This window comes from Glycine soja, chromosome 11, assembly GCF_004193775.1.
Source record: "Glycine soja cultivar W05 chromosome 11, ASM419377v2, whole genome shotgun sequence".
Taxonomy (NCBI): Eukaryota; Viridiplantae; Streptophyta; class Magnoliopsida; order Fabales; family Fabaceae; genus Glycine; species Glycine soja.
The window spans coordinates 463,092-490,836 of NC_041012.1; the positions used below are offsets into that span (position 1 = coordinate 463,092).

A 27,745-nucleotide genomic window follows, 5' to 3' on the forward strand; every position below is an offset into this window, starting at 1 on the left:
TAACCCTGCAATGTTTTCAACGGAATCAAAATCACCATTCCCATGGCCCCTTCACCGTCGTTTTGTGTCATTTGTGGACAAATTGTGGTGGTTAACGTAACTATGCTTGTTCTTGCTTAGTATTTTTTAGTTGTCTTCAAATCGTATTGCTCTCCTCTACTGTGCTATCCAACACATGGCATTGATAATAACTTTTAATTAATTAACAGTGCAATTTACATTAATACTCTCATAAATTAGTTATTTTTAATTAATGGTACTAACATAATTTCAAAGTTTATTCTTAAAATACTCTTACGATTAACTAGTTTAACTGATGGTTAGATATGATGAGAATATTCGTAATCCAATTAATACTTTTTTAACCAATGAAAATGAACTATATTCTTAGCTTGCATTCACTTTTATGAAAAAATGAGTGATGTTTTATTGTTAAACTTCACTATATATATTTTGGTAAATGTTGTTAATTGTTAGTTTTTTTATATGCATGAAAAATATTGTCATTTATTTCCTGAAGGACCGGAGGTAGATACATAAAAATTAAACTTTTTACATACTATTTTTTTTAATAAATTTTAAAATTAAACTTAAGATCTTTAAAAATTTGAAACCATTCTAATCGAACGAACATATATTTGGTAAAAAGTAAAAACAAGCAAAATAACACAAGTAATAAAAAATAGAAGTTTTTATTTTAGTATAAATGAAAAAAATATTTTATTTAAAAATTAGTATTTCAAGTTTTCAACTTGAAATTGCATTATTTTTTTTTAAATTTAAAAACAATAAATAAATAATATATGCATTGATAATGTAGTGGTTGAAATTTAAGGTACGTGTATAATAAATTGGTTGATGTTTATTATTTACACTAAATATTTTTAATAATTATATAAATATTTACTTCTGATTAATTAATAATGTAATTTTTTTTATATTAACAATACATATCTATTAAGCTTTATTTTTAATGGTTAAACTTTGAACCTAAGTAGTCACGCTTTTTTTCTCTAAATGATAAATGGATACGATTCTTGCTTAATTTACCTTCATATATTAAGTTAAAATATATTTTTGAAAAGTCCTTAACCTTTTTAACATATTTTCTGTAAAATAAAGGCTTATACTATTCCTAATGTTAAATTTGTTAACTTATTGTATAAATTTTTTATAAAACAAAATGACACACATTGATCGATGACATTGATGTGAAGTTTAAAATAATTTAGTTTTTTTTCTAATTTATTATTTGGTTTTAATTTAGTCTTTTTTTAATTTTGTTTTCTAATTTTTAAAAACGATTTAATTTGGTTCTCTAATTTTGGTAGGTTGAATTTGGTTCTCTAACTTTTAGAATTGATTTTTTTTGGAAATGTGTATTTGGTAGCATTTTAGAATCATTCAATGATGATCTTGAACTATTATAAAATATGATTTATTATCATTTAGATTTGAGATCAAATTAAATCGATTAAAAAAATTAAAAGATCAAATTAAATTTAAAAAATAAATTAGAGAACTAAAACATAACATTTATTAAGTAATACTATACATTAGGAGGAAGAAATTTTGAAGTTAACTATCAAACTCATTACTTCTTTTTTATTGGTTAAAATTAAAAGGAAAAAGGAAAAAAAAACAAAGGAAAAAAATTGATAAAAATATGGGTGATCCATGATTTAACTAGGTAATTTTGATACAGAGTTCCTTTAGTACTTGTAAGCAATTTCTTTATTTATGTCACACCCTTATATTTTTTGGATGAATGAGAGATAAGAAAGAAAACGGGAGAAATTGATAAATGAGATCAATAATTTGACGGAAAAGAAAAAGATATAAAAAAATATAAAATTTACCACATGAAGAACAAGGGTTGTGAAATTTATTGGTAGCAGCCATAAGGACAAAGATGTGCTTCACTACAATAACTACCAATCAACCAAATAAAGGTACGACGTTAATTGTCACTATCTTCTTCTTTTGTCAAGATAAACCACAAATTGGCCTCTTCCATTTCTCCATTTCGAAATTTGCACAGAATCATTCCTCAAATGCAGTCAGAAAACTGTTCCCACACTAATCACAGATCCTCAAAAAATCTAGTTGACATGATGCGATTGGTCCTACGTGGGTAATCATAGTATTATCACTGTGAATTGCTTTAAGAGCAATGCAAAACCAAATAGCATGCTCCTAATTCATCGTTTCTACAAAAATCTTCTCTCCATTTTCAATCTTTTTCACCTTCTACAGGACTACCACCGAGAAAGAGAAAGAACAAAACCAGGTACAGTGATCCAGGATCTTCAAGGGAAGGACCACTTTTATGTCCCAAAAATGAATCAAGGCAAGGCAACTAATAAAAGTGAAACAGTTACTATATATAAGCTCTTTGAAGCAAAGCATCGGGAAAGGAACTCAACTATGTCCCATATGCATATCTCCACCTTCCTCCAACATCATTCCCTGGTCACGGCATTCACGGCTGCAAAATGCCCTCTCTCCCCTGAATTATAATCATACTCATAAGCTATTTAGATTAATCACCCAATATGTTTTCACTTAATTTCATTCATAATCAGTCTTTTTATCCTAAAACAATCACGCAGGCAAAATACAATATTTTGTCATCAGTTAATAGGCGAAAAAGATATCAAATTTGAAACTTTGTCCATCAAGTGATCAACAATATGATACAGGTATGCTATCAAATTTCATGCAGAGATTAAAATCTGTATTCCAGAAACAGGTCAAATTTTCATGAGCTTGACATGCATTCGTGCCTATAATATTTCCATTGATTAATAGCAATGGTGTTTATGGGGATGGATACAGAAAAAAGCAATTACCTGTACATGTAGATGTCCATATCCTGCCCAAGATTTTTGTTGCAGTAAAAACAGAAGCTCATGAAGGTCTCGGAGGGGTAGCTGATGTGAGGAGGAAGAAACACATTTTCCAAGGGAGAAGAAGAGCATCCAACATCAAAACAGCGACTCTCAATGATGCAGTTATCAAATATGTGAGTAGTTCTAGGGTTAGGCCCGTGGGAAATCACTCGAGTGTAGTCCTCTGAAAGCTCCATTTCACTAGCAGAGAAAACTCTCGGAGATTTGGAGGTTTCAAGAGCTGAATTGGCACACCCAAACGCAGATTTAGGAGATAGAGATGGAGAAAGTGTTGAATGGGCCAGGGGAGGATGGTTCTGAATCTTGAGCTGGGATCCAAACAGAATCATTCTGCTTTGTGACTTTGATGTTATTTCACCAAGAGCATCAACAAGCCCCTTTGAATCCAACTTATCCCAATAACGCTTGTGTTCACCAACTGGAGTTCTGGGGCTGTTTGTTTCTGACCAAAAAGGGTTCTTCAAGCCAGAGAAGGGCTTGGTGTCAAGTATGGAGGTTGGACTCATCATAGCCTCAGTTTCACACAACACTTTCGATGTGAAATTGGCGAATAGCTTTGGAGAACTGAAGAAAGATGATACGAGTTTCTTGTATTTTTCTGGTATAGATGGTGAGGAACTAGAAAATGCCATCAGAATCAGAGCTTGTCAGTCACTAGAAGATGCTTTGCATGGATCTCTTTATCACCATGGTTCATTTTTATTCTACATGAAAATAGTCAAAATAGTGAAATACTACCATCCTCACAGAAAAAAATAAAAAAAAATACAACATTTTTGGTTACACAGTTACACTTATACAAGTGTGAGTGTGTGTACGAGTGAAAGATTATAGGAATCACCTGAAGGGACAGTGCCATAACTTCGAGTAGACAACATCAAAATTCAAATTAAACCAATTCTATGCTTATCTGCGGTGTTGTACTACTACTACAGTGTACGAGACATGTGCAAAACTGCAGTCAATAAATTAACTTTTATGTGCAGAGTCAGAGACCATAAACTGGGAACAAGTTTCCATGAAACCCCTCTCTCTATTGTTGTTGGTTATACCTCCGTGACCTCCATTCATAAACCAGTGAGAAATTTGGAGAAGAAAGGAAAAAAAAAAGAAAAGAGAGAAAAACTGAATATGGGAATGGTCACTTTTTCCCCGGCTTTGTCGCCCTGTTAGAGAGAATAGAATCAAAAGGGGTCTGAAAAACGACATGCAAAGAGAGTCTCAGTAGTCATGATCAAGGGACCAGACGTGCATGCATCAAACAAAGGAGGGTCGTTTGTATTTTGGCTACCTTTCAATTTCTTTGCGTGTGCGCCATTATTTCCCAAACATATCACAAACTCACCAAGACACACGAGAGTAAAACCAAAACTGGTCCCTAAATTCGCATTTCACCACCAAAACGGAAAAGGCCAAATGATAATAATAAGAAAGAGAAAACAAGTAACGATGATAAATGATGAATGAAGTGAGAAGTCCCTTTTTATGTATTTTTTCTTTCTCTCTCTCTCTCTCCTAATTCAGTAGTAGTAGTATTCACCCTTTATTTATTAACCTTTTTGTGAGTACTCTTAGTGGGGTTATCTAATCTTTACCTGGTTGCTCTTTATTTGCCCACTACTTGGGTCAGCCATCATGAAACCCTGAAAAATTGGCCCATAGATAGCAGCGCAGTGAGGGAAAAACAGAAAGCGGTTTGGTGGGTTATTGTGAAGACGCGTATGCATGAGAATCAGTGGTTTTCATTTAAAAAAACATTGACTTTGCTCTCAACAATGGCAGTTTGCAATTAACTCTCTTTGGCTTTTGTGTGAGTGTCCCATAAAATTACCAGCAAAAAGGAATTAAGGTGGCGTTATATGAGAGGAAGCTTCCATCGGCTACCTCTTCGCGTCATTGGATCAAAGGCATACACATCATACATCCACATGTAATAATGTGCTTAACTAATTTTCACAACATTTAAATATATTCTTAATCATGAAAATATAATAACTTTAAAATTAGTTTTATAATATAAATTCTATTTAACATTTAGATTTTTTATTATATAAAATAAGAATCCAAATTTATGTAAAAAGTAGTAGTATTTAGTTTGTGACGGAGGGAATATCATTTAAATAGTGATGGACTCAGTTGCATCTTTTGTAAGTCAGACATGCTCATATTTTATCAACACTTAATATATATATATATATATATATATATATTGCTTTGATTGATTTAATACATGATTTTGTCTACCCAATGCACCAGCTTAAACGTAATAGCCTTGGAAATCAAAATGATATTGCGCATTCACAAATGAAATAGTGCCTTTTGTTTTAATTATTTTTCTTCAAAAGAATTGATATACATAACCTGTTAAAAACAAAATTCCTATTACATTTTATTTTAAACAAATATAAATTTATATTATATATTGTTTTGAAAAAACAATCGAAATAAATCTACTGACTCTAAGACGACAAATTCATTACATAATTGAGTAGTTTAATCAGGAAGAAGAGGCATTTTTGAATGAGCATATAGGCTCAAAAGGTAGTCAAGATATCTAGAATTCTATTTTACCAAAAATCCTACCCTCTGATCTAACTGGATGGGCTTACATTGCAGGCTTCATAGTTTATTATTAAGCGACTAGTACTTTGCAAAAAAGATAATGATAACGATGAGTCATGAGTTACTTAATCTTATCTGTGGCCAAGAAGCTGAAGATAATTAAGGAAATTTTTTGAAGACAATTAGTATTGCCCTCCTCAAAGCCTCCGTAACTATTCCGCAGACACTGCATAGCTAACATGTGCTTACACCGATAATCACCGCATTCCGGCTTCACGGAAACGTATCCTATGGAGCAGTCATCCACACATTTAGATTGACTCCATGGGTGAGGAATAGCAACCTTCTCTATATAGGCCAAAGCTTCCTGACTGATCCATAATTAATTTAGCGATACAAAATGGACATTAGAATGAAACATCAGATTCATCTGTGCAATTTATGAAATAAGTCAGCCCTTCAAAATGTTATATATAATTTTTTTTTTCACCAACAATACCAATAGTTCATGCAATAGGATTGATATTATTGCTTGTTGTGCATGTATACGCAGTCCTTAGACTAGCTAGCTAAAATGTACTCAAACTATGAATTATGAAAGATGTCATTGTCCCGAATTCATTGTTCCCATTTGGATTGGAGTCAACAAAGGAGGGCGGAGGGCGGGCGCGGACTTTACCCGGTTAAGGAACTAATAACAAATGATTTTATTAGGGAGAAAAAAAATCTAATTTATAGGAACTACAAATATTTGAAAGATTAAAAATAAAATTTTTGTTTTATTAGAAAACATAAATGAAAAAAATTTTATTAGAAAGTAAATATAAAATTCAGATATTTATTAAAAATCACAAACATATTTTAATTTTAATTTTTAGTAAATGAATATATTAAGTCTAAGGTTCAATTGAAAAAAAAAATATAAAATAAGAAAATCAAAATCAAGAAAAATTATAATTTAACCTAAAATTACAATTTCTATTGGTTCTGGACCAAAAGGCATGGTCTCTAGCTAACATGTTGATCCAATAACAATGAAGGCCAGTCTCGCTCACAATTTTGAGCAAATGTGTGAGTGTGTATAAACTTTCGTAATTAATTCTTTTGATAAAAAAAATTCTATATTATTATTTCTATCATAATATTGTTAAAATTTATCAAAGTCAATAACTAATTATGATGATAAATTGTAAACACAATTCATATCGGTAGAATAAACAAATCTCTTATCACGTTCGATTTTATCAGAGTGGATATATTGACTAAAAAGAAGGAAAGTTATTATCTTGAGCTCAACGAAGGAAGAGTGATTATATTTCAGTATCATTGTAATAAAAACAAAAGTGTTGATATTTAGTATTCCTCTTTGACATTTGACCTTGGTTGAAAGCTTGCTTCAACTTGATAACTACTCTTCATCACCCGAGTTGTATTCATAACTGAAGGAATTGATTCCAAATGGTATATTCATTGACGTAGAGTTGCTTTGAAGATGATGATGAAGTTTTCTGAGTTATACTAAGTTTAGTCCTATGATCCATTTGTCAACTTGAGAGTGAGACCTTCTGATTATAGTTAGCTGTTATAAGTAAATTATTTGAGAACTGAAGGGCAGCCTCCATTTTAGAATTACAAAAAAAGTATACATGATTACACACACAAAATTAAGAATGTTACCTGTCATTTGTTGACAGATTATGGTCTCATTTTTGCAGACTTCATACAACCCATATATTCACCAACCTGATGATTTTTATGATCTCATTGTCCACAAGCGCGTTGTAATGATATATCAATAAAATAACATGTTGCCTTCTATCACCATCACGATTTCCTTCCAAGTTAATGGATAGATAACATATGTAATTATGTATATATATTTCTAGTGGGAAAAGTACTTATAGAAGACTTACTTACCTCATGTTAATAAATAGGTAAACTCAGCAGAAAGGTCAAATCTGGAAAACACTAGCCAGCTGGGATAAGGAATAGTACCAAATTTGAAGGCACCTGTAAGAAATGGCAGACAACAGAAGAGCAAAACGAAACAAGGGTTTGAATGATGAAATTGAGCAACTATACGCATGATCTTTTTTTCTTTTTTTTTCTACTGCAGTTAAGTATACGCATGATCAAAAGTACCTTTTGTAAGGAACTCCGTTTAGGCAACTAATTCTGTTTTATTTCAGAATGGAGAAAACCATATCAAAACTTCTAAGTCACCAGGAGAAGCTACAAACATAAAGTAAAAAGGCAATATTAGTTATAAAAATATTATGCACACAAGTAAAATGTTATAAGGAAATTATTTGAAGTAATCAAAGGAAAACGCCAAGAACCTATAGTTATCTGCCATGTTCCATTTTAGGGCTACATGAACAATGATCCTTGCTTTCAGAAACTCTTCATTCACTCCGAGAGATCCAGAGAAGGAAAAATGTACAGATAACAAAATAAAAATAAAAATAATCAGAAGAAAAATTCAACTATGTTTTTACATGATGATGAGTTGTTTTATCTTTGTAATTGATGAGTTTATTCATATCTTTCACTTTTTTCTCAAACAAAATGAAGTGAAAAGAGAAATCTAGCTACTAATATACAATAACGATTATGATTATTTTGTATCTCAGTTTTTACACTCATATTTATCAGTCTTTGTTTTTTATCGCATAGATCTATCTCATCCTCCCTTTCTCTTTTTTTTTTTTTCCTATATATTAGGTTAGGTGTTTAAACCAAAGAGTACTGACACGATTCTTATTCATATTCATACAATTAGTAAGAGCAAGTTAATCAATGCTGGCACAGAAACAGGAAGCAGAAAAACTAGTGTAGAATTCATAAAGAGGATACAATATATAAGCTCACTCGATCTGCAGTTACACGGGGAGTCGAGAAATTTAACGAGGACAAAGGGAAAGGAAAAAAAGTTAGAAGGGAAATAAAGAGAAAACAAATGATTCGAGATTGACAGGAAGAAAAGAGAGCACGCACGGCAAAGGTATGTGTTGATATAATTGCAGCATGTGCTCCCTTTCTTCTGTCAATCTCCCAAAGCTTGTTGAGTTGATCGAGCATGCCCTAATAATACTGATATGTGTTCAGATTAAATGATTTGCACATTCACATAATAACATAGTAATTCTGATGGTGGAGGAAGATAAAGAAGAGAAGACAACGTGGGTAATTGATGACATGATGGGACGTTAAGGAAGGAAAAAGGGCAACCCAAAAAGTTGAGTCATGAGAGAAGCACTAGTTAGGTTAGGTGTCGAATGAATATTGGTCCATGTACCTGTAAAATACTCCTATAGAAACTACTCTACTAGTTACTGCCCACGTACGGTTGAGTTTGACTGCTTATGTAGTATGCTTGATTCCCATTATCAACGCCTAATTTAATTTTACCCAACGCCCAAAATCACCTCAATATATGAAAATTTGGGACACGGATTCACTCACTTTGGATGTGGTGAATTTGGTCATTTTCTCTGGTTTTGTACCATAGATTTCTTTAATGGTTCAGTTTTCTCACTTGTTTTAAAAAATATTTTTAATATAAGTACTCATTTACTTTTTATATTTTAAATTTATTATAAAAATATTGTTAAACGTGTAAATTAACAGCTACAAAGTTGTTTTATTTTAACCCGTTGTCTCAAGTATTACTTAGATTGTTATATGTTGTGAAAAAAACATTGACAATGTAAAATTATAAAAAATAAATTCTTGAATTATCCCAATTTTTCTACTGTAAAAGAAATTCCTAGCAGTTTAACAGCTACTACCGGTTAAAGCGAAATGAATCTGTATCAGTTAATCTATATGTTCAATATATTTTTCTATGGTTTTAAAGTATAAAAAAATAAACAACTAAATTAATAATTAAATTAAAAATATCTTTTAAAACAAGTGGTAAAATATAGACCATTATAATCTAATAGTTCAAAACAATGGAAAGCCACCAAAGTCAATGAATCTGTTCCAAAAAATTTGCTAGGATAGACAACAAAATAAGATTTTTCTTCTTCTTCTTTTTCCTTCAAATAACGAACATCTGTTATGTTACTTAGAAAATTAATTAAATCCTTTATTTTTAAATTATTTATAACGCATATGTATCTATATATATATATATATATATTAGATTTAATATTATTTTTTTATTGTTACATGTATGATTTGTAGACAAGAATTGTAATCCCATTGTTTTATATTTTTATATAAAATAATGTGACATAATTTATCTAATATATAAAACATTTTATATAAAAGAGGAGGAAGTGTAAGGAAAGAAAAAAGAATATGCTGTTGCTATAAAAAAGAGAGTGTGTTGTCAAGCTACAAAGGGGAGTGTGCAAGGAAGAAAAAAAAGTATTTAATTAATTTGATTTTAGAAAAAGAAAAGGGAGTGTACTTAGAAGAAAAAGAGAATGAAAATATCAATCACCTTATTATTTCAATAAAACAAAGCCCAAGAGGAAGCCCAAGCACAAGTAGGGTTTTAAATATAAAGAGGAGGTGTAAGACAGGTAGGTTTTGGAGTTACAGCCGCAGCTTGAAACAGAGCAGAGCGACCTTGAAGAGCTATGGCTGTCGGAAAGAATAAGAGGATTTCCAAGGGAAAGAAGGGTGGCAAGAAGAAAGCGTTAGTGCCCATTCCCTTCTTCACTCTTTTATTCTCTCCTTTAAACTCTGATTTCTTTCTTCTTCTTCCGTGATTCCACAGCGCTGATCCCTTTGCCAAGAAAGACTGGTACGATATCAAGGCCCCTTCCCTCTTCCAGGTCAAGAATATTGGCAAAACCCTCGTCTCTCGTACCCAGGGAACCAAGGTTTTTATTTTTCTTCTCTTATTTCAAAATCCTTTCTATATAGCTCGATAATTTCATTTTTATATATGGAGTTAGGCGTATGATTGAATGGTTGTTGGGTTGGATCTGTATCTATTCACCAAAACATGTAGTAGAATTTTGTGTGCGGATTCTGTATCTCGACAACATCGTTTTAGTTTTTTTGTCTAGTTGATTATTTTCTTCTAGTATTGTAGGTTAATTGTTGGGCTATGTTGCACTTTTTTTATATACATTGTTCATTCTGGAGTGCAGTGTTTTGAATGCGTTCTTTATTTATATTACTTTACTTGCTACTGGTGATTCGGTGTACATGCAATTTAAATTGCTGAGCTTAGTTTGGGCATATATAGATGGTAATGCGATGGCTATTTTAAACAACAGATTGCATCCGAAGGACTCAAACATCGGGTTTTTGAGGTCTCATTGGCTGATCTCCAAGGGGATGAAGACCACTCCTTCAAGAAGATTCGTTTGAGAGCTGAGGACGTTCAAGGGAAGAATGTTCTGACAAACTTCTGGGTATGATGGTGGCTGGGCTTATTTTGATCACTGTTATTGACTCAGTGTTTTAATCTTATTAAGATTGTATCTTCCTAGGGAATGGATTTCACAACTGACAAGTTGAGGTCTTTGGTGCGAAAATGGCAAACTTTAATTGAAGCTCATGTGGATGTTAAGACCACTGATAATTATACATTGAGGATGTTCTGCATTGGCTTTACTAAGAGGCGTAGTAACCAGGTGAAGAGGACCTGTTATGCACAATCGAGCCAAATCAGACAGGTATAGTTACTGCAACATTCTTATTGATTTGTTTTCAATCTATTCTTTCAAATATACTGGGACTGGGATATGTTCCAACATTCTTATGGTAATTTGAACCTGTTTTTTTTATTGTGTTTCTTTTTATTGAATTAACAGAAATATAAAGGATGTAGACTAAGTTATATCAACATTTGTTATTTGTATACTCTTAGAATTGTTATTTCTTTTGCTCCACATTGTCCTCAATCTTCTGGATTTTGCATTGATCTTGACAAATGGAAAATGGCTTCTGTCTCTTTTTATCTTGTTTTCTCTGTTCTTTATTGGATGGGGATATTGCATATCTAATAGTGTAAAACATACCTTTATCTTTTTCAGATTCGCAGGAAGATGAGAGAGATAATGGTCAACCAAGCAACAGCATGTGATTTGAAAGAATTGGTGCGCAAGTTCATCCCCGAAATGATTGGAAAGGAGATTGAGAAGGCAACATCTAGCATCTATCCTCTACAGAATGTGTTCATTCGTAAAGTTAAGATCCTTAAAGCTCCAAAGTTTGATCTTGGAAAACTGATGGAGGTATGTCCTTTTTATTGCAAATTTTCTTATACCTATGTTTATTATGTCTAATGAATGTTACAGTGAGTTCTTGATTTTTGTAGCTGAATAGAAAGGGTCAATCAATGTGGAATTTATTGAGTTGTACTGTGATATGTTGACCATTGTTCAATTAATGAATCATTTGGAATATAAGCAATTCTTCAAGAATTTTCTTCCATTTTTTTTGGGTGCAAGCACGCAGTTTAAAACCTGGTTCAGTGGTGTGGTATATGATACTTTGGTTTTTGATCCTTGTAGGTTCATGGGGATTACTCTGAAGATGTTGGTGCCAAGGTGGACAGACCTGCCGATGAAACATTGGCTGAGGAAGCCACTGAAGTAGTTGGGGCTTGATCTGGCTCATAATGCATTTTTGTTATTTTAGAATTCCTGTTTCTCTTACAAATATTAATTTTCAGTTTTGTTTTAATATTTAGAAACACATTTGTTGCAAATCTAAATCTGGATTTTTGTTTTGTCAAGGTTTTTTGGTACAACCCAATAACTAAACACGGTATGAAGACGAGAAATTTTCTTATTGTCTTGTTAGTTGCATTTTCTCATCTCTGAATTCGTGCGCAATCTATTGAAAACCCAATTTGCTCGGCAAAGTATAATAATATAATAATAATAAACGTATTGCGAATTTATTTATGACTTTGTTGAAATATACTCCACTTGTATTACTATAGGGTTTTGGAAATGCTTTGACGTTAAGATTAAGATTTGTTGTAATATTAAGTGGTCCTATTTTAAATCTGATAATTCCAGTTAATCTTAAAAGTTCCAAATTTTGGTAATTCCAGATATATTAAATTTAAATTTAAGCCGGAAATTTTTCCAACCAAACGCTCCCTAAGTTTATCGGATTTTTTCCATTAAGTTTATCTAATTATAATCACATTTATTAATTCTCAAAATTAGTTTCTACAAGGGTACAAAAAATGAGAAGGGCAAAATTTTAATTCCAAAGGACTAATTTTGAATAATAAATAAGAAAGAGGACTTTCTCTTCAGAGTGAATTATATTATTTTTCCGAAATTTGACAGCGACTAAAAATGAATGAAATTTTAAGAAAGGCTAAATTTGTAACTTCAGTTTTTACAGGCAAATTCTAAGCTGGACTCTCAGATACGTGGTCCACTGGTAAATCATTAGTTTTCCTATTTTTTAATATGTTAAAAGTCTATTTTACCCTAAGAAAAAAAAATCTAATTTCTACGATTTTATCTTCCGCTCCACCTTCAACCTTGACCGTGTCAACGCCACGAAGCTACATCCAGAGATTTGCGGCAGCAACAACGCCGTCGATGATGACTTGGCATCCGGGAGATGCTGGGTCTATGCGCCGCCGCCGCCGCCGTCGTCGAGAATCTTCATTGTAGCATCCAGGACCAGGAGCACTGTGCGACTTTCTTCCTCTTCCCTTCCTCGCACTTCTCTTTTGCTTGTCCAACGATGACGGTGTTCGTAACCAGAACTATACCTGCTATTGCCGTGCCGCGACGGCGCGGCTTTTCTCACTCACCCATACCCTGCCAAGCCACCCAAACGACGCATGCTTCCATTTTCCTCTTGCCGTGCTTCCAGTGGATATTTAATTTTCAAATTGATAATTGATAATCATTTCGTATCACCCAAGATTGGATTTTTATTTATTTTTAATTGATAATTGAGTGATGCATTTGCTACTTGAGGTTCCATTGCTGAAGTGGTTGTGGTATTGAAGTTTTTATTTGTTCAGTTGAGATACTGAAGTTTGGGTGTGTAAATTTCTACTCATAATATAATTTATATATCAAATTAATCTTAATCTTGACTGCCCCTTTCAAAGCTAAAATTGACATTTCCTTCTCGAAAAACGCTCCTTATACACAAGAGGAATGAAGATGACCTTGCCGGGTAACCATAAACAAATTTTCCTGAAAAATCTTTGGCATTATCTAAATATTCATTCCAAATTAAACATGATATGATAAAATGACATCTGAGTGGTAAAACAAATTAAGGAAATGAAAGGTGAGGATCAGAAGATGACCATACTTGCCGAGAATTCCCTCCTCTCTGAGACCCAACATTGAAGACATCAACAAGAGCTTCAAGCCTCTCCATTCTCCAAGTTTGGCAACTCAGTGAAAGCAGCCTTCCGCGGATCTGTTCCTTGAGGCATATTGCTCTGCACCATAGAAACTTGCTTGCTACATTCTGGATGGATCTTTGCTGCTGTAAGGATCCCAAGAACAATAACTGGCCCCCTTTTCATCACTGCTCCACACCATGAGATCATCCAGGTCTGAACCTGAAGGAGTCCAAGACATATTTCACCCAAATCAACGCTTTCTCCATAGTTGCCAGAAAGAAAGGAAGGCAGGCTGCAGTCTGCCATCGTTGACTATTCAGGCCGCCCAAAGAAGATGACTAGACCATGCTTTCTAGTCAATCAAGATTTAAAAGGTTTGAAGAAAAAAAATTATAAAATTAATATTTTTTATTTTAAAAAAAAAAAGATTGAAGAGAAAAGAAATTACAATATTATGATTATTGTGGCAAAGATAGTCAAGCCTACAAAATAGCAAGTTTAATAATTTAGAAAAATTAACTAATTTCTTTCCAAATGTGAGATAAGAAAGTCATTTTGACTAACAATTCAGATGATGACTGTATATGTCTCTTAACCAAATGATTCAGTATTCATGTGTTTACCGTCTCACTTTTATTAACACATAGCATAAGTTAACGAAACTTAAAACCAAGAAGAAAGGAAATTCTCAATACACGTTCTGAAAAGAAGGAAATTATACGGTGCAAAATAATTATTGCACCGAGAGTTTTATTGACTATTACAATGCAATTCTTCATACAAGTCACTCAGTACAATTCTTTCGGAAGATAAAGCATACATACAGATGTGAAAGAAGTTGATATAATCAGATAAGCCTAAACTGAATGATCTCTTATTTCTTCTTAGGCAAACCTTCAATTTTACTAGCTATGTTAACAATTGATACGCTAGTTATAGAAACATCACAAACAAAGAAAGTGCTCATAACATACATGCTGTGTCTGACTTAGTCCTCATTAGTTGAAGGCCTTGAACATCCACAAGCACATCCCTTACGGCGCCTTCTGTTATTTTTCCTTCCAATGCGAATAAAGTCCTTCAGCAACACACCTGTTGGTCTAGTGTTTTTGTTTTTGCATTTGTTGTTCTTCACATCAGCCAATTTGAGCAGAATATACTGGATGTTCTGCACCTCAAACTGCAACCTTCCTATCTGTTCAGAACCTCTTCGAGCCTGTTCTGTTAGCTTTTTTCTTTGCCCGTGTCCTCCTTGCTTTTCCATCTGCATTGTGTTTGTGTCTGAAGATGAGGATGTGCACTCTTCAATATCCTTTGCCAGTTGATCATATATGCCTATTTGTTGCATGACAGCTTCCTCAACATCTTCTATATGCCTTTTCACTGTTTCATACTCAATCTCATTTACCTTGCTGCTTTTCTTCTGTGTCTCTGGTTTCTTCTTCAAGTCTTGTAGTGTCATTTTAAGAATGGCAAGCTTCTGAGAATCGGAGGCAAGCCTCTCCAAAATTTTCCTCTTGCTATCTTCACTTGTCGTCTCTTTTCGAGTCTTCCACAACTCTAGCTTGTCAACCCCTAATTCCTTCTCTGTCTCCAATTCTGAAGAGTAATTTTGACATCTTTCTGACTCATGGCATGTAATTACATCCTCTATTGAAACAGAATTATGTTTACTTTCTTCTGTAACATCATGCTGATCAGTTTCACATAGCTCAAGCATATGATCATTGCACCTAGTGTGATCTCTCTTGCAATACTTGTTGGAGTCTGGATCATCCTTGTAGTCATCAAGAGGAATGTCTATCATTATCAACCTTTTCTGAGATTTTGTTCTCCATGCATTATTGCCACGTTTGCTGTTGTCTTTCTTAATTTTCATCACCACTTTTCTGTCGTCAATTTCTGGATACGTGCCAACTTCCAAATTTGAATGCTCAGTCATTTCTGTAACAGCTTCTGCTTTGACATTTGTGGTCAAACTTTCCTCCTCCACATGTCTTTCAAGTTCTTCCATCATTAACTTTTCAACTGCTCTAATCCTTGTCTGCATGCTCAGCAAATCTGTAACCCCATCTGGTGTTAAGGTGCTTTCATTTCCTTTTAAACTTCGATAGCTATTTGCTTCTTGGAGACAAATCTCAGTCACTACATCCTGGAAAAACATTCGCGATAGACATGGATAAATAGAAAATATAAGTGAACTGCATAAGCTGTTTTGACAAGAGACGAGGAAGAAGCAAATACAAGTACATAATATCTGGGTGAAACAAGATGATACCTTCTGTTCTATGTTGCCTACGGCAAAAGTTTTATTGGTCAAAAGAAAGTAAGTGTGCTCTAGAGATGCAAAATCCTCTTTCAAAGAAGTAATTGTTGGAGTGTATGCAGATAGCTGCCCCTTCAGTCCTCTAATTTCCTTTTCCAGTAAACCGATTCTTTCTATCATTTGTTCAATCACCAAGCCTTTCCCTGCACTTTCATCATCAAGTCTCTTGCAAACTCCAGTAAGCTCAGTGACCTTGCCTTTCAGCAGTTCTTCACTAATGGATGAAATCTGAAGCTCCAAATAGAACGAAGCTGCCTCAGCCTCACAATGTTGGCATTCATTTGTTTTGTCCTGCAACTCTGTATTCAGTGCTTGTTCTCTAGCCTTGTGTTGCTCAACTTCATGAAGTAATGATCTCATCACGGACTGAAAGCTTCTATTTTCTTCATTAAGGTGTTCAATTTCTCTTTTCTGATTCATGCCATTTTCTGATAGTTCAAGAATCTGCCTGTCTAGGTTTTCTCTGGTCAATCTTGATTCTTTTTTATCCATCTTCATCTCCTCAATATATCTACAAAACTCCCCATTCAATTTCTCTGCAGCCTTCAGCCTAGTCTCCGTTTCTAGAAGCTCTATATCTTTCTTCTTGAGAAGATTCTCTGAATTTTCAACTTGATGACTTAAACGGCAATTTGCATTTTTTATTTCCTGCAGCTCTTTATCCATCCTCTTAGTAGCCTCATTCAGATAAACATTCTCTTCTTCTTTCACCTCAAACTTCTTCCTTAACACACCAAGTTCCTGATTGAGGTCACCGTTTAAACGGCTAAGATTGCTGCTGAGATGTTCAGAAAGTGCTTCTTGTTCGATGACTTTCTGGGTGAGAAAGCTCTCATAAACCAAGTTGAGGTTGCTTAGAGCTAGTACCTTATGAAGTATTACACTGTTTTCATCTTCAGCCACGGACATTGCATCTTTGAGGTCCAAAACACTCCTAAGCAGTGAATTTTTCTCCTCAAGCATCATATTATTTTCTTCCTGAAACACTTGATTTTTTGTCTGCAAATCTATCAACTCTGCATGCAGGGCTGCCAATTTGGACTTTGATGCATTGTCTCTTTCTTCTCCTTTGGCCACTTCAGTCCTCAGTTGCCTGTTCTTCTCTAGAAGATCAACCTTCGCTTTCTGCAACATTGAATTCTTCTGTCTCGTTTTCTCGAAGTCTTGCTCCATGATCTTTTTCTCTGACTCCATTTTTTCTCTCTCAGATCGATTTTGCTCAAGTGAAGTTAGGAGGACAGAATTCTCTACAAGGAGCTGCTGCTTCTCTTCTTGGCTTTTCACATAAGAACTTTTCAAGTCCTCAATGTTGTCCAAAATATGCAATATAGGCATTTCCTCTTGCTTGATTCCTTTGTCGTGCACACCATATGGATCAATCTGAAGAGCCCCACACACTTGATGAATAGCCATTTTAAGCTTTCTAATTTCATGTAACAAAAACTCTTCTTCCATCAGTTGCATAAAGTTTTCAGTCTCCAACTCAGAAATAACTTTGTAAGAAAATTTTGATGCCTCAACATGCTTTTCACATTCAGTTAACAAAGCCAAGTTCTTCTGCTCCAGATCTTCTATACAACTTTGCAAAATGAACATCTCCATCTGAGCATTTACAGCTTTGTCAACTTCTTTTTCAAATTCAATCTTCCCCAACCGCAGTTCTTCCTGTAGTGCATGGAAAAGATTCTCCAAATTTGTCAGTCGGACTTCGCTCAAGTGTTTATGATTTGCATGCTTTTGCTTTTGCACCAAAATTGAAGCACGGATCTCTTCTACTTGGTTGCCAGTGCTTTCTTTGTCCTTCTCCGAGTCAGCATATTTTTCTTCTAATTTTGTAAACATCTTTTCCAGGTTACTTAGTTTAGCCTCAACACTTTCCAACTGAGATACCAGGATGCTTCTTTCGCTTAGGAGATTGTACTTCTCATCATTTAGCAACTTGCAGAATTCTTCCAAGTCAGTTGATTTAGCCTTCAAATCTTCCAGCTCAATCTTCGAATCAGAGAGGGACTTCTCCAACAAGGCATTCTTCTCCAATAGCTTCTGCATACTTTCAGTGACTATTTGTAACTGTGAAAATAGAGCTGATTTCTCATCAACGGCCATAGATTTTTCTTCCTGGAGAACTTGGCAGGACTCTTGAAATTTCCTCACTGTTGCTCTTAATCCATCCAATTCATCATTTAATCTTGAGAGAGAAAATTCCATAAATTCATTCTCTATCAAAAGTTCATCCATGTCCTTTGACTTTTCACGAAGAGCTTCTTTCGCATTACGTTCCATCTTGCAGACCTCCTTTAGATTTGAGTTCTCATTTTGCAAATCTTTCACAGATGCTGCAAAACATTTAGGATCCAAGCCTAAAGTCTGTAGTTGTCCCAGCATAGCGTGATATCTATTATTCAAGTGCTGGATATCATTCTTTATTTGATGAGCTTCCTGCTGGAGGGCATTGCTTTCTTCAGAGTTTACAACAAACTCCCGTTCCAGTTTCTCTTTGATCTCCTTTAATTTAGAGATTTCCGTTTGCTGTCTTCTTAACAGTGACCTAGTGGAAGAGAAAGTAATTTCATTCAGGGTCCTGTTTTCTTCCACATTCTCTTGCATTTCTTCCTTAAAAACACCCTGTTTCGGAAGCTCCAAATCCTTCAACAACTGAAGCCCATATTTAAGCTCCATTACAAGACTTCCTTGCTCCTGTTGTGACTTAGAGTACAACATCTGCAGAGTCTGTAGAGTGGATTCAATTTCAAGAAAGTGAGAATGCTCCTCCTGCATTAGAGTCTGGAGCCTCTCTATCTCAGCATGCTTCTCTAAAAGTGCTTGATCCTTCATAGCTATCCTCTGCAGCAGATTTTCAGCCTCTAGCCGAAGAGATTGATTTGATTTCTCCAACATATCACAATGTTCTTCAGCAGTCTTAAGTTTTTCAGCCCCTTTCTCAATTTCTCTATTTAGTTTTTCAGAATTTTCTTGTGCAAGCAAAATTTCATTCTCCATTTTAGATATCTTCTCCAAGCATTGATGGTAAAGGACAGCTAAAGATTCTTTCTCTCCATTCAGTTCAGCAAGATTTTTTCTCAGTGCTTTAACTTCCAGTTCAGCTTTTTCAAGTTGCTCACTTAACATCCTGGAATTCTCCTCAGCAAGGGTTATCTTGGCCTCCAAAACTGAAATATTTTCAACACACTGCTTGTATCTAAGAAAACCAGCATCTTTCTGAGCTTCCAACTGGCCTAGTTCTTGCCTTAGAATTTTGGCTTCAAGTTCAGCCTTAGAAGTTTTCTCATCAAATTCCTTGGCATCCAGCTGGGCAAGAGATAACATAGTCTCCAGTTTAGCAATACTTTCTAGGCACTGATTGTACTGAACTTGACCAGCTTCCTTCTCAGATTTTAGCTGTGCCAGCGCTTCCTTCAACACTCTAGTTTCAATTTCAGCTTTACTCGCTCTTTCATCAAGGCCTCCAGCATCTTTTTGTGCCTTATTGAGATCTCTTTCCATTTCGGATAACTTGTCCATACTCTTCTGATACTGAAGAAAGATAGCATCCTTGTCAGACTGTATTTTGGCCAGGCCTTTCCTCAAGGTTTGAACTTCACTATCTGCTTTCTCCGCATGCTCAGACTCGCAATAATTCGGACAAGGCACTCCTGGTGTGTGTGATTCAACACACGGCGACGAATCATCGGTCAGCATGTAATGTTCTTCTGCAATTGTTTTGTGGGCATGGCGTAGCTCTCCCATTGCATGATCGTATCTCTCAGCTAAAGCACGGTATGCTCGGTAGAACTCCTCCACTAATTTCATGAGCTCCGGACGCTTCTTATAGTACATTTCTGCCCTCCTTGCAAATGAATCTGCTTCCTCATCAATGAGCTTTATCATTGCTTTGACTTTGGTATCTATGTCTGCATAAACATAACAGAAGCATGGACACGAATCAATCAACCCTCATTTCCTTAATTACTCGCACTTGTATATTATAGTTATAGCATCTTTGACGCATTATAACAACAGGATTTATTATTTAAAAATAATCACATAACTTCTAATGCCACACAGTCGACCAGCGAGTCTATAAAAAGTAAAATTGGTTCAACATTTGTGTTTAGAATAAGCACCCCGACAAAAGGAAATCTTGTACAAAACGCCATTTCCGTTCTCTGTCTTCTTCACATTTATATTCTTAGATTCACAAAGTATTTCATGCCATCTCGTAAGTAAATAAATAACTAATTCATCCTAACTAAGTTGGTTACCATTATTTAATTATATCAATCTCATTTAAAATATTTTTTTAAAACTATTCTGCATCAGAACTTGATATTAAAAATAAATAAAAATAAAATCTCAATTAAATAAAAGATATTTAAGAAATGATTTCGTTAATAAAGTGAAATTAATTGAAATTTATATATATTTGAGACTAGCGGATATGAAGTTTTTTTCCTCATATTTGAAACGATACGAAATATTGTTATTTCAATTTTACAAAAGGGAGAGTTAGAAAAAAAAAAAAATTCTCGTATCTGATTTGGCTGATATGGTGTTCCACTTCCTTTTTTATTTTTTTTAAAAAAAACTGAAAAATAATTAAGAATCATATTTATCAATTAAGTTTGAGCCTTTATCTCCATCATTAATTTAAACGTAATGAATTCCAATTTCATGATTATGTTAGCATCCAAACAGCAAAATGCAAAGTGTATATATCATTCCTGCTAGGTAGTTGAAGGCTCAGACTTTTGTCTTTTAGAAGCCTGATGATGATAAATAGACATAATAATGATTTTATGACACAATGGAAGAGGAAATTTGATTTCAACACCAAAAAAGTTACTACCAACCAAGTATAGATCCGAAAGGATCGGCCGAAGGATGCTGTAATGAAATTGGGTCATGCTAAGCAGCCTAAAGCTTGTGAGAGAAAAACTATTGAGCATTTACAAAATTGTTTGAGTAGGCTATACGGGGCCACACGCATTTATATGATATTAATATTGATTTACCATGAAAACTGTTAACAACATTTGAGCAGCTCAAGCCTATTTTCCCAGACATGGACATCAAAATCTGATTCCAAAAATGCTACAGGCTATTGTCTTGCTACTTCCATGTGAATAATGATCTTTATAAACTTTGTTATAGTGAATTAGTGTATGAATGTATTCTGATGAATTTTGGATTAAAAATAAATAAGTTAGCATGCGTAGTATAGAAAATTTATGGACCTCTATTGTGGTCTCAAATTGTTCCTTCCTCTGAAAGCTCCCTGAATGATATTTTCCAGGGCTTTCTATCTGTTGCGGATTTTAGAAAGTTATTCACTTGGTAGATCTTAATGTGCAAAGTTAATTTCAACTAAATAAGCTCTGGTTCTGTTTTTTGGTCTTCTTGTTATGGAATAGAACGCAAAGTTGCTAACCAGATAATGTAACAAGTTCAAACAATATATTCAGATTCCTCTAGCATAATTGTAGAAACACATAAATACAGGGAGAGAGAGACCTGCAAGGTTTTCCTGAAGCCATTTTGAATTCTTTGGTAGGTGGCTATCCCACCACCAAGAATACGAGCGCCGGGACTCGGAATGAGACAAAGTTGCCATGACTACAGCAAAGAACAACAACACAGCTAGTTTTGATTTGGCTAAAGCTTGATATTGGATCTAGGCAAACACTACAAGATCATAGATTTCCACCACCAGAATCTTTCTAATTTGAGACTGTTCAGGACTGTTTCACCATGTCTGGTACCTAACTACCTATCATCAAATCAAATAAATGTTAACATTAGTACATTTGATAAGAATTGCTCCAGATTCATGAGAAATCCAACTTTACTCCCATGACTTAATGTATAAGAAAGTTGCAAACTCTTTCTATTCTATTACCTGCCAAATTGGACACAGCTCCAGTTGATCAGTTTTGGGAACTTCAGGTTTCAGCTGTTCAGACAATGGGTGACTGCCACAAAGGAAGGAACAAGAAAGAGTTAGCAAGAGGGGCCAGAGCTTAGCATGAAATATCAAATGCGTAGTAGAAGCACCAATTCTACATCATGATGAATTGTACTAGATAAATATTTATAAATGCAAAATAAGGTTCCGAAATCCAGGCACAAACAGAAGTTACATTTTCTATCTTGCTTTAATTATGAATGGATAGGAGAAATTTGCCCTCAAGCAAGAGCAATTTCTATGATCAAACAACAGACCCTGAAGGTGAACCGGAAAAAAATGCACTCACCAAATGACCGACAAAAATGTTAAGAGCAGAGGAAATATATATATATATATATATATATATATATATATATATATATATATATATATATATATATATATATATATATATATTTGGTAGTAGGATCCTATGCAAATTGATCCATGATCATGAGGAGTTAAAGGAGAAGGGAAGAAATAGAGAAAAAAAGTTATAGGCTCGGAAAAGAAAGGGCACATCTAAAGTTAGTCATCATGAGCAAAAGCCTGTATGAGATCAAGTACTTACCAAGTGAACGAACTTGATCAACTACAACTTCAAGGAACAAAATACCATCAAACCAAGCAAAAGGGTGTCCAGAAAACCATAAAGAAAGTATCGTGCTTTGGACCAATTGGGATCAACCACAGCCCAGAACGATGAAATCTGACAATGGGATCTTCATCAACAGCTTTGATGCTGTAAACAGAATCCCCAGCAGCTGCAAAACTTCCATTTTACCCCATTTTTTTTCTCAATCTCAGACACCAAAATGGAAAACTTTGAAGTGGGGTATTGGCAATATAGAATTGTGTCGTGTCGGCTCTGACTCTGTGTGTATATATGACTCATCAACTGTAAAAAGGACAACGGACACAGACAGAACACGGAAAAGTATCGAGTGTTGTGGTTTAGATAATCATCTTGTTTTGGGAGCGATTATTATAATAATTAACGTTACAGTATCCTCTAAGGAAAGGATGCGTGCGAATGCATAGCAAGCAGTGTCCACCATTTCAACAAACATTAATGGGATCCAAAACCATGATTATGTTCTAATCACCATAATCAATTTGGGATATTAGACATTATAAAACGGTCGTATTCTTCAGGTTTGTGTGGCCTGTCTGTCTTCCATTGCATTATTCACCCGTCCTTAGTTTCAAGTGTGAAGGAAAAACGGTGCCCAAGTTTGACTATTCCTTTGCACACTCGTGTTTCTCCCTCATCATCCCCGGGAATCAAGGAATTTCATTTTTAGAAAGATTTTTTTTTCTTTTATATCTAATTAAATGAATTATGAGGAGGATCAGAAGAAACTCCAAAGGAGTATGAGTATGGGAAGAAATTCTTTTGAACTAAGCGAATCTCTTCTTTATATATATATATTATAATGAAAATTATTAATATCATTTATTAAATTAAATCATTAGTATTATCATTATAATAACTATTGTTATTGTTATGATGATTATCGTTGTTATTGTGATAATTATTATATGACTATTATAATCATGATTATTGTTGTTCCTATCAACAAGATATATATTCAAAGAGAAAGAGTAAACAAGTAATTTTTATATGAGTGAAAAATATAAATCTAGTTTAATCAACTATAAACACACCCCTTAAAAAAACTATAAACACATAATCTAAGACGTGTGATTTTTTTAAAAAAAATACAAAATTCACAGCTTTGTGAGATTTAATCTTACAATTTCATAATAAGATTTAGTCCCGTTTGTTTAAAATTAAAGAAATACTTTTAAAAAAGTGTTTTTTTATAAAAGTAATTTTAAATAAAAAGGATACATTTAAAATATAAGTAAATATCGACTATAAAATGTCCTAATTACAAATGTTCCATTTATTTGAAATTTAAATTCATATATTTTAAAGTGGATAACACACATTAGATTCTTAAAATAAAAACTCACATTAGAGGATAAAATAATTAATCTTAATCATTGAGAAAACCAGTGGTAGTTATTATGTTAACATCCATATTAAATCATGAATGTATTGAAAATATTAATAGTTGATTTTTTATTAATAACTGAAATTACTTTCTTTAAAAAAAAACTAAAGTTACTTACTTAACCCTTGCTCACCTTATAGCGGGGTTAGACACCTAAAATCTGGTAGGTATGATTGTTAAGATAATATAAAAAATTTAATAATTTGATTACTAAAACTCAATATGGAGAGTTATTAAATATAGTAATTTGATTTTTATCCTGTGTGTATGTTGAATGTAATTAATGATAAAACCATTTTTATATGACAATGAAGAAGTTAAATATTTACAACCATTTTTGTTAACAAATGATTAAGATTAAAAAAAAAAACTTTTTCTAAAAAAAATCATATGACTTTTTAAATTATTTATTTAATTGTTAAAAGTGATAAAATATTAATTAATTTTAAATATTATAAATTTATAAACTTAATTGATTTCGTTTAAGCTTTTGAAAGTTAGTTTTTCTTAATGAATTTCCTAATGAGATGCAAACGTGATATCTTTAAATTGGTACATATATTGTTAAATCTATTAGATAGAGTGATTAAAATATAAAAATAATAATTTATATCTAATGTTTAATGCATCTTCATGATTTTGTAAAAAAAAAATGCATCTTCAAGATATTGTTAAAGTTGTCACAATAATATTTGTTTTTTCTCGTATTTAATGTAAAATCAAATATGTAAAATTTGTTTTAATTTGTATGTGACAGATAAGTAGTAGAATAAAATTGAATTTTTTTTAATACTTGATTAAAACAAATAAAATATTAGACTGTAATCTAAAAATAACCTATATTATATATATCAAGATTTTAATTAAGCCTACAAACAAATACAAATCACTGGTAGCTTCCGGCTTTTTTTTATTTTTGACCGACAATATAGGGGGAGGGTATTGGATTGGAGGAAAGGGGGTATGGAATATAAAGTTTGTAATTTAATTATGAGGTTTTCTGCTTGACATCTCTTTCTTCCTGCCGTGCAAATAGAATGACAATAATTGGAATAAAGTGGGATGCTAAAGTAAAGTCAAAAGCTGTGGTAGTTGGGAGAGTTTGTCTTTTGTAGAATACAATGCATTAAAGATTGTAAATCCTATTATAATACCTGTTTTCAAATATACATTACAAATAATTATGATTTTAGAGTATGTGATAAAATACAATTCAGCGTGCATATTATTAAGCATAAGATTCTCGAGTCTACTAGTAATATGAAACATGCATATGATGACAGTCAAGGTGTTTTGGTTAGGAAGAGAAGGTGTCCCACCATATAATTAATGATTCACAACAGCAAACCCAAAAGGAATTATACTTATGGTGACGCCGAACTTGCCATTAGTGAATACTTTGATTTGATAATGGCGAAAATCACAAAATTAAAAATAGGTTGACTTATGAGTTAAGATTGTGATGCATTGCGAATTGACAATATTATGTGAGAAAATTATCTTATGCCTAGTATTATAGTAAGAACTTGTCGCTGTCAATAGCCATTTACAGTACAAATACATCTTAATGGAGTAATGTAAATGGTAGTGAACGAGTGTAGTAATATGTTCTTGCGAAAATTAACCATATCGTTAGATTTTAATAAATTCATAACAAATATGTCGCTTCAAATCGTTGAATATTAATATAGTACTATGGGAGATTGTAGTTTTTAGAGGGAATAATTTGTCACTCGAATATTCCATATATTAATATAAATAGATCAAATTGCTTTTCTGTCGGTTGAATTTAACTGATTCAATAAATTACATTGGAAATTGGATAACATATATTATTGTTGTCATTATATTAATTATGTTAATATAGTTTGTTGGTCTCAAATTAATGCAACTCAAATCATTCATGTAAACTGGAAATAATTAATTCGATTACTCTCTTTAGGCGATTGATTTCAGGAAGTGACTATACAGTAGTATTTCTCAATATGGGGTCTCAATGCACTCTAAAGAGTAAAGAACTTTCTGATATAGTTGCGTGATTGAAATGCTGTCATCATAGGAAGTTAGCCAAAACTATTTGTGTTATTTTCTTATATTTTGGCCTTCATTTCTAATTATCCATCCCACGTGCAAAAAATGGTAGTTGTTTTTCTACTAATTTTGTTTTTCTACTAATTAATCACTTCTCTTATATTTTTGGAAAGTGTCTTTCATCCCGTCACATGTATTCACAAAGATCAATTTAGTTCCCTTAAATTATTAACCTAAACTTCAGAGATCCTAACTTGATTTCACTAATATTACAGGTCTGCTATTAATCATTAGATTAATAGTCTTCAATATATATGAGTCCGTTAACTATTATTTGTTGCATATCAGTCATTGACTATTTACCTACTGAATATTAGACATCCCACAATCAAATCATCGACTACTATTCACGGGATGTATTGTGGGAAAATCAGTGTGTGTATATATATATATATATATATATATATATATTATAACGGTTATTTTTTTATTTACGACTTGCAGATATAAAAAGGAGAGATTAAACAAGAAAAAAAAATCGAGAAAATATCCAAAATATCAGGAAGAAAGATTTTTAACTTAGGTCCAAGTTCATTCAACAACCATAAAAAAAGAATCAAGTCAAGAAGGAGACACACTATAGAACCCCCCTATAATACGGGTTTCATTTATTTTATTTCATCCCTCCAGTTCTTATACCCCATCCATTGTAAAACCCTCAATGACCATGGGTAAACCCCTAATTAGGGCCTAAAAGTCAAACGATGTATAATATATTCACTCTTTATCAATGCAAAAGTGTTTTCTATTCTATTATCTTTTCTACTTTTATCATGCATTATTCATCTTTGTATTCTATGAAGGGTTAAACGTTTGGGAGAAGATAACTCCTAAATAAAATTTAAAGAATGTATGCATACATTGGTTTTAGGGGTTATACCCTCAAAAAAGAATAACTTCTAATAGAACAAAAAGCAACGATTTCATAAGAAAAGTCATTGCTAGACATAAAATGATTATTTTATGCTCATGCATTCTTGCAAAATCCATACTTCGCATTTTATTTGTTGAATCTTTGTAAAGGAATTTGGAAGATAAATACATAAAATAGGCTTGTCATCGTGACGAATTAGGGGCAAGTAATTGAACAGATGTGGGTAAAATAGAATCACCTCAATTGATAAAGAAAAATCATAAACTCATACATCCTAGACAAACAAGGCAGGACATGTCCCAACATTATCACGTTCTTCATTTTATTTCTTTTATCTTTTATTCTTTATCTTATCTTGAATCTATCTTTTTTATCTTAATCTTTTTATCTTTCTCATCTTTTATTTTTCTTATCTTATCCTTTTTCTTTATATTCTAATTTTATCTTTAAATCTTTTATCTTTTCTTTACCTTATGTTCTATCTTTTTTTTTATATGTTATTTTTAAATTTCTCATCTCTTGCTTTTAATTTGAGTTTGCATTAATCTAAATATAAAATTCCTTTATATTCTAATTTTATTACTTATGACAATTTAATACACTTGTCAACGAGTTAATATATATATGATAGAGAAAGAAATACTTGTATAATACATAAATTGTCTTAAAAAACAATAATCATCAACTATCAACCCAAATAACTATGTTCC

The 27,745-nt window shown here is 33.0% G+C and overlaps 3 protein-coding genes and 1 long non-coding RNA gene across 12 annotated transcripts; 1 reads left to right on the top strand and 3 right to left on the bottom strand.

The window, feature by feature from the left end:
* Nucleotides 1–1,797: 1,797 nt before the first annotated feature.
* Nucleotides 1,798–4,391, bottom strand: LOC114377013 (FCS-Like Zinc finger 8-like). 2 transcript variants are annotated; one of them, XM_028335377.1, is made up of 3 exons: nt 3,754–4,391; nt 2,853–3,616; nt 1,798–2,509 (listed from the first exon to the last, which is right to left on the bottom strand). In XM_028335377.1, exons 2-3 carry the CDS (start codon nt 3,542–3,544, stop codon nt 2,422–2,424), a joined length of 780 nt encoding a protein of 259 aa, XP_028191178.1. In that variant the 5' UTR covers nt 3,545–3,616; nt 3,754–4,391; the 3' UTR covers nt 1,798–2,421. The 2 variants fall into 2 exon arrangements, with proteins under 2 accessions (XP_028191178.1, XP_028191179.1); XM_028335378.1 differs by lacking the exon at nt 3,754–4,391 and having other exon boundaries at nt 2,853–3,744.
* A 2,369-nt stretch (nt 4,392–6,760) lies between these two features.
* On the bottom strand, nt 6,761–8,728 carry LOC114375365. Of its 4 annotated transcripts, none has more exons than XR_003658757.1 (4): nt 8,472–8,728; nt 7,814–8,350; nt 7,617–7,706; nt 6,761–7,484 (listed from the first exon to the last, which is right to left on the bottom strand). It is a non-coding gene; the product is annotated as an uncharacterized LOC114375365 (long non-coding RNA). The 4 variants fall into 4 exon arrangements; XR_003658756.1 differs by having other exon boundaries at nt 6,761–7,308; nt 7,392–7,484; nt 7,814–8,728; XR_003658755.1 differs by having other exon boundaries at nt 6,761–7,053; nt 7,152–7,484; nt 7,814–8,728.
* A 1,245-nt stretch (nt 8,729–9,973) lies between these two features.
* LOC114377614 (40S ribosomal protein S3a-like) lies at nt 9,974–12,242 on the top strand. The gene is made up of 6 exons (XM_028336218.1): nt 9,974–10,125; nt 10,207–10,312; nt 10,715–10,852; nt 10,931–11,116; nt 11,477–11,677; nt 11,957–12,242. Exons 1-6 carry the CDS (start codon nt 10,067–10,069, stop codon nt 12,050–12,052), a joined length of 786 nt encoding a protein of 261 aa, XP_028192019.1. The 5' UTR covers nt 9,974–10,066; the 3' UTR covers nt 12,053–12,242.
* A 520-nt stretch (nt 12,243–12,762) lies between these two features.
* Nucleotides 12,763–23,321, bottom strand: LOC114377613 (protein NETWORKED 1A-like). Of its 5 annotated transcripts, none has more exons than XR_003659123.1 (7): nt 22,621–23,321; nt 22,002–22,074; nt 21,617–21,872; nt 16,058–20,016; nt 14,754–15,931; nt 13,743–14,131; nt 12,763–13,621 (listed from the first exon to the last, which is right to left on the bottom strand). XR_003659123.1 is itself a non-coding variant. In XM_028336217.1 (6 exons), exons 3-5 carry the CDS (start codon nt 21,714–21,716, stop codon nt 14,768–14,770), a joined length of 5,223 nt encoding a protein of 1,740 aa, XP_028192018.1. In that variant the 5' UTR covers nt 21,717–21,872; nt 22,002–22,074; nt 22,621–23,321; the 3' UTR covers nt 12,763–13,998; nt 14,754–14,767. The 5 variants fall into 5 exon arrangements, 3 of the variants coding, with proteins under 3 accessions (XP_028192018.1, XP_028192017.1, XP_028192016.1); XR_003659124.1 differs by having other exon boundaries at nt 12,763–13,630; XM_028336217.1 differs by having other exon boundaries at nt 12,763–13,998.
* Nucleotides 23,322–27,745: the final 4,424 nt, after the last annotated feature.

What these genes read in the sequence shown, in the direction of transcription:
- LOC114377013 (XM_028335377.1), bottom strand. Translation starts at nt 3,544, where the DNA reads ATGGCATTTTCTAGTTCCTCACCATCTATACCAGAAAAATACAAGAAA. An exon ending in ATGGACATCTACATGTACAG is followed by an intron (nt 2,510 to 2,852) that starts GTAATTGCTTTT and finishes ATTATAATTCAG; the next exon opens with GGGAGAGAGGGCATTTTGCA.
- LOC114377614 (XM_028336218.1), top strand. Translation starts at nt 10,067, where the DNA reads ATGGCTGTCGGAAAGAATAAGAGGATTTCCAAGGGAAAGAAGGGTGGC. An exon ending in AAGGGTGGCAAGAAGAAAGC is followed by an intron (nt 10,126 to 10,206) that starts GTTAGTGCCCAT and finishes GTGATTCCACAG; the next exon opens with CGCTGATCCCTTTGCCAAGA. An exon ending in ATGTTCTGACAAACTTCTGG is followed by an intron (nt 10,853 to 10,930) that starts GTATGATGGTGG and finishes GTATCTTCCTAG; the next exon opens with GGAATGGATTTCACAACTGA.
- LOC114377613 (XM_028336217.1), bottom strand. Translation starts at nt 21,716, where the DNA reads ATGGCAACTTTGTCTCATTCCGAGTCCCGGCGCTCGTATTCTTGGTGG. An exon ending in GCTTCAGGAAAACCTTGCAG is followed by an intron (nt 20,017 to 21,616) that starts GTCTCTCTCTCC and finishes ATGTTTATGCAG; the next exon opens with ACATAGATACCAAAGTCAAA. An exon ending in TAGGCAACATAGAACAGAAG is followed by an intron (nt 15,932 to 16,057) that starts GTATCATCTTGT and finishes ATGTTTTTCCAG; the next exon opens with GATGTAGTGACTGAGATTTG.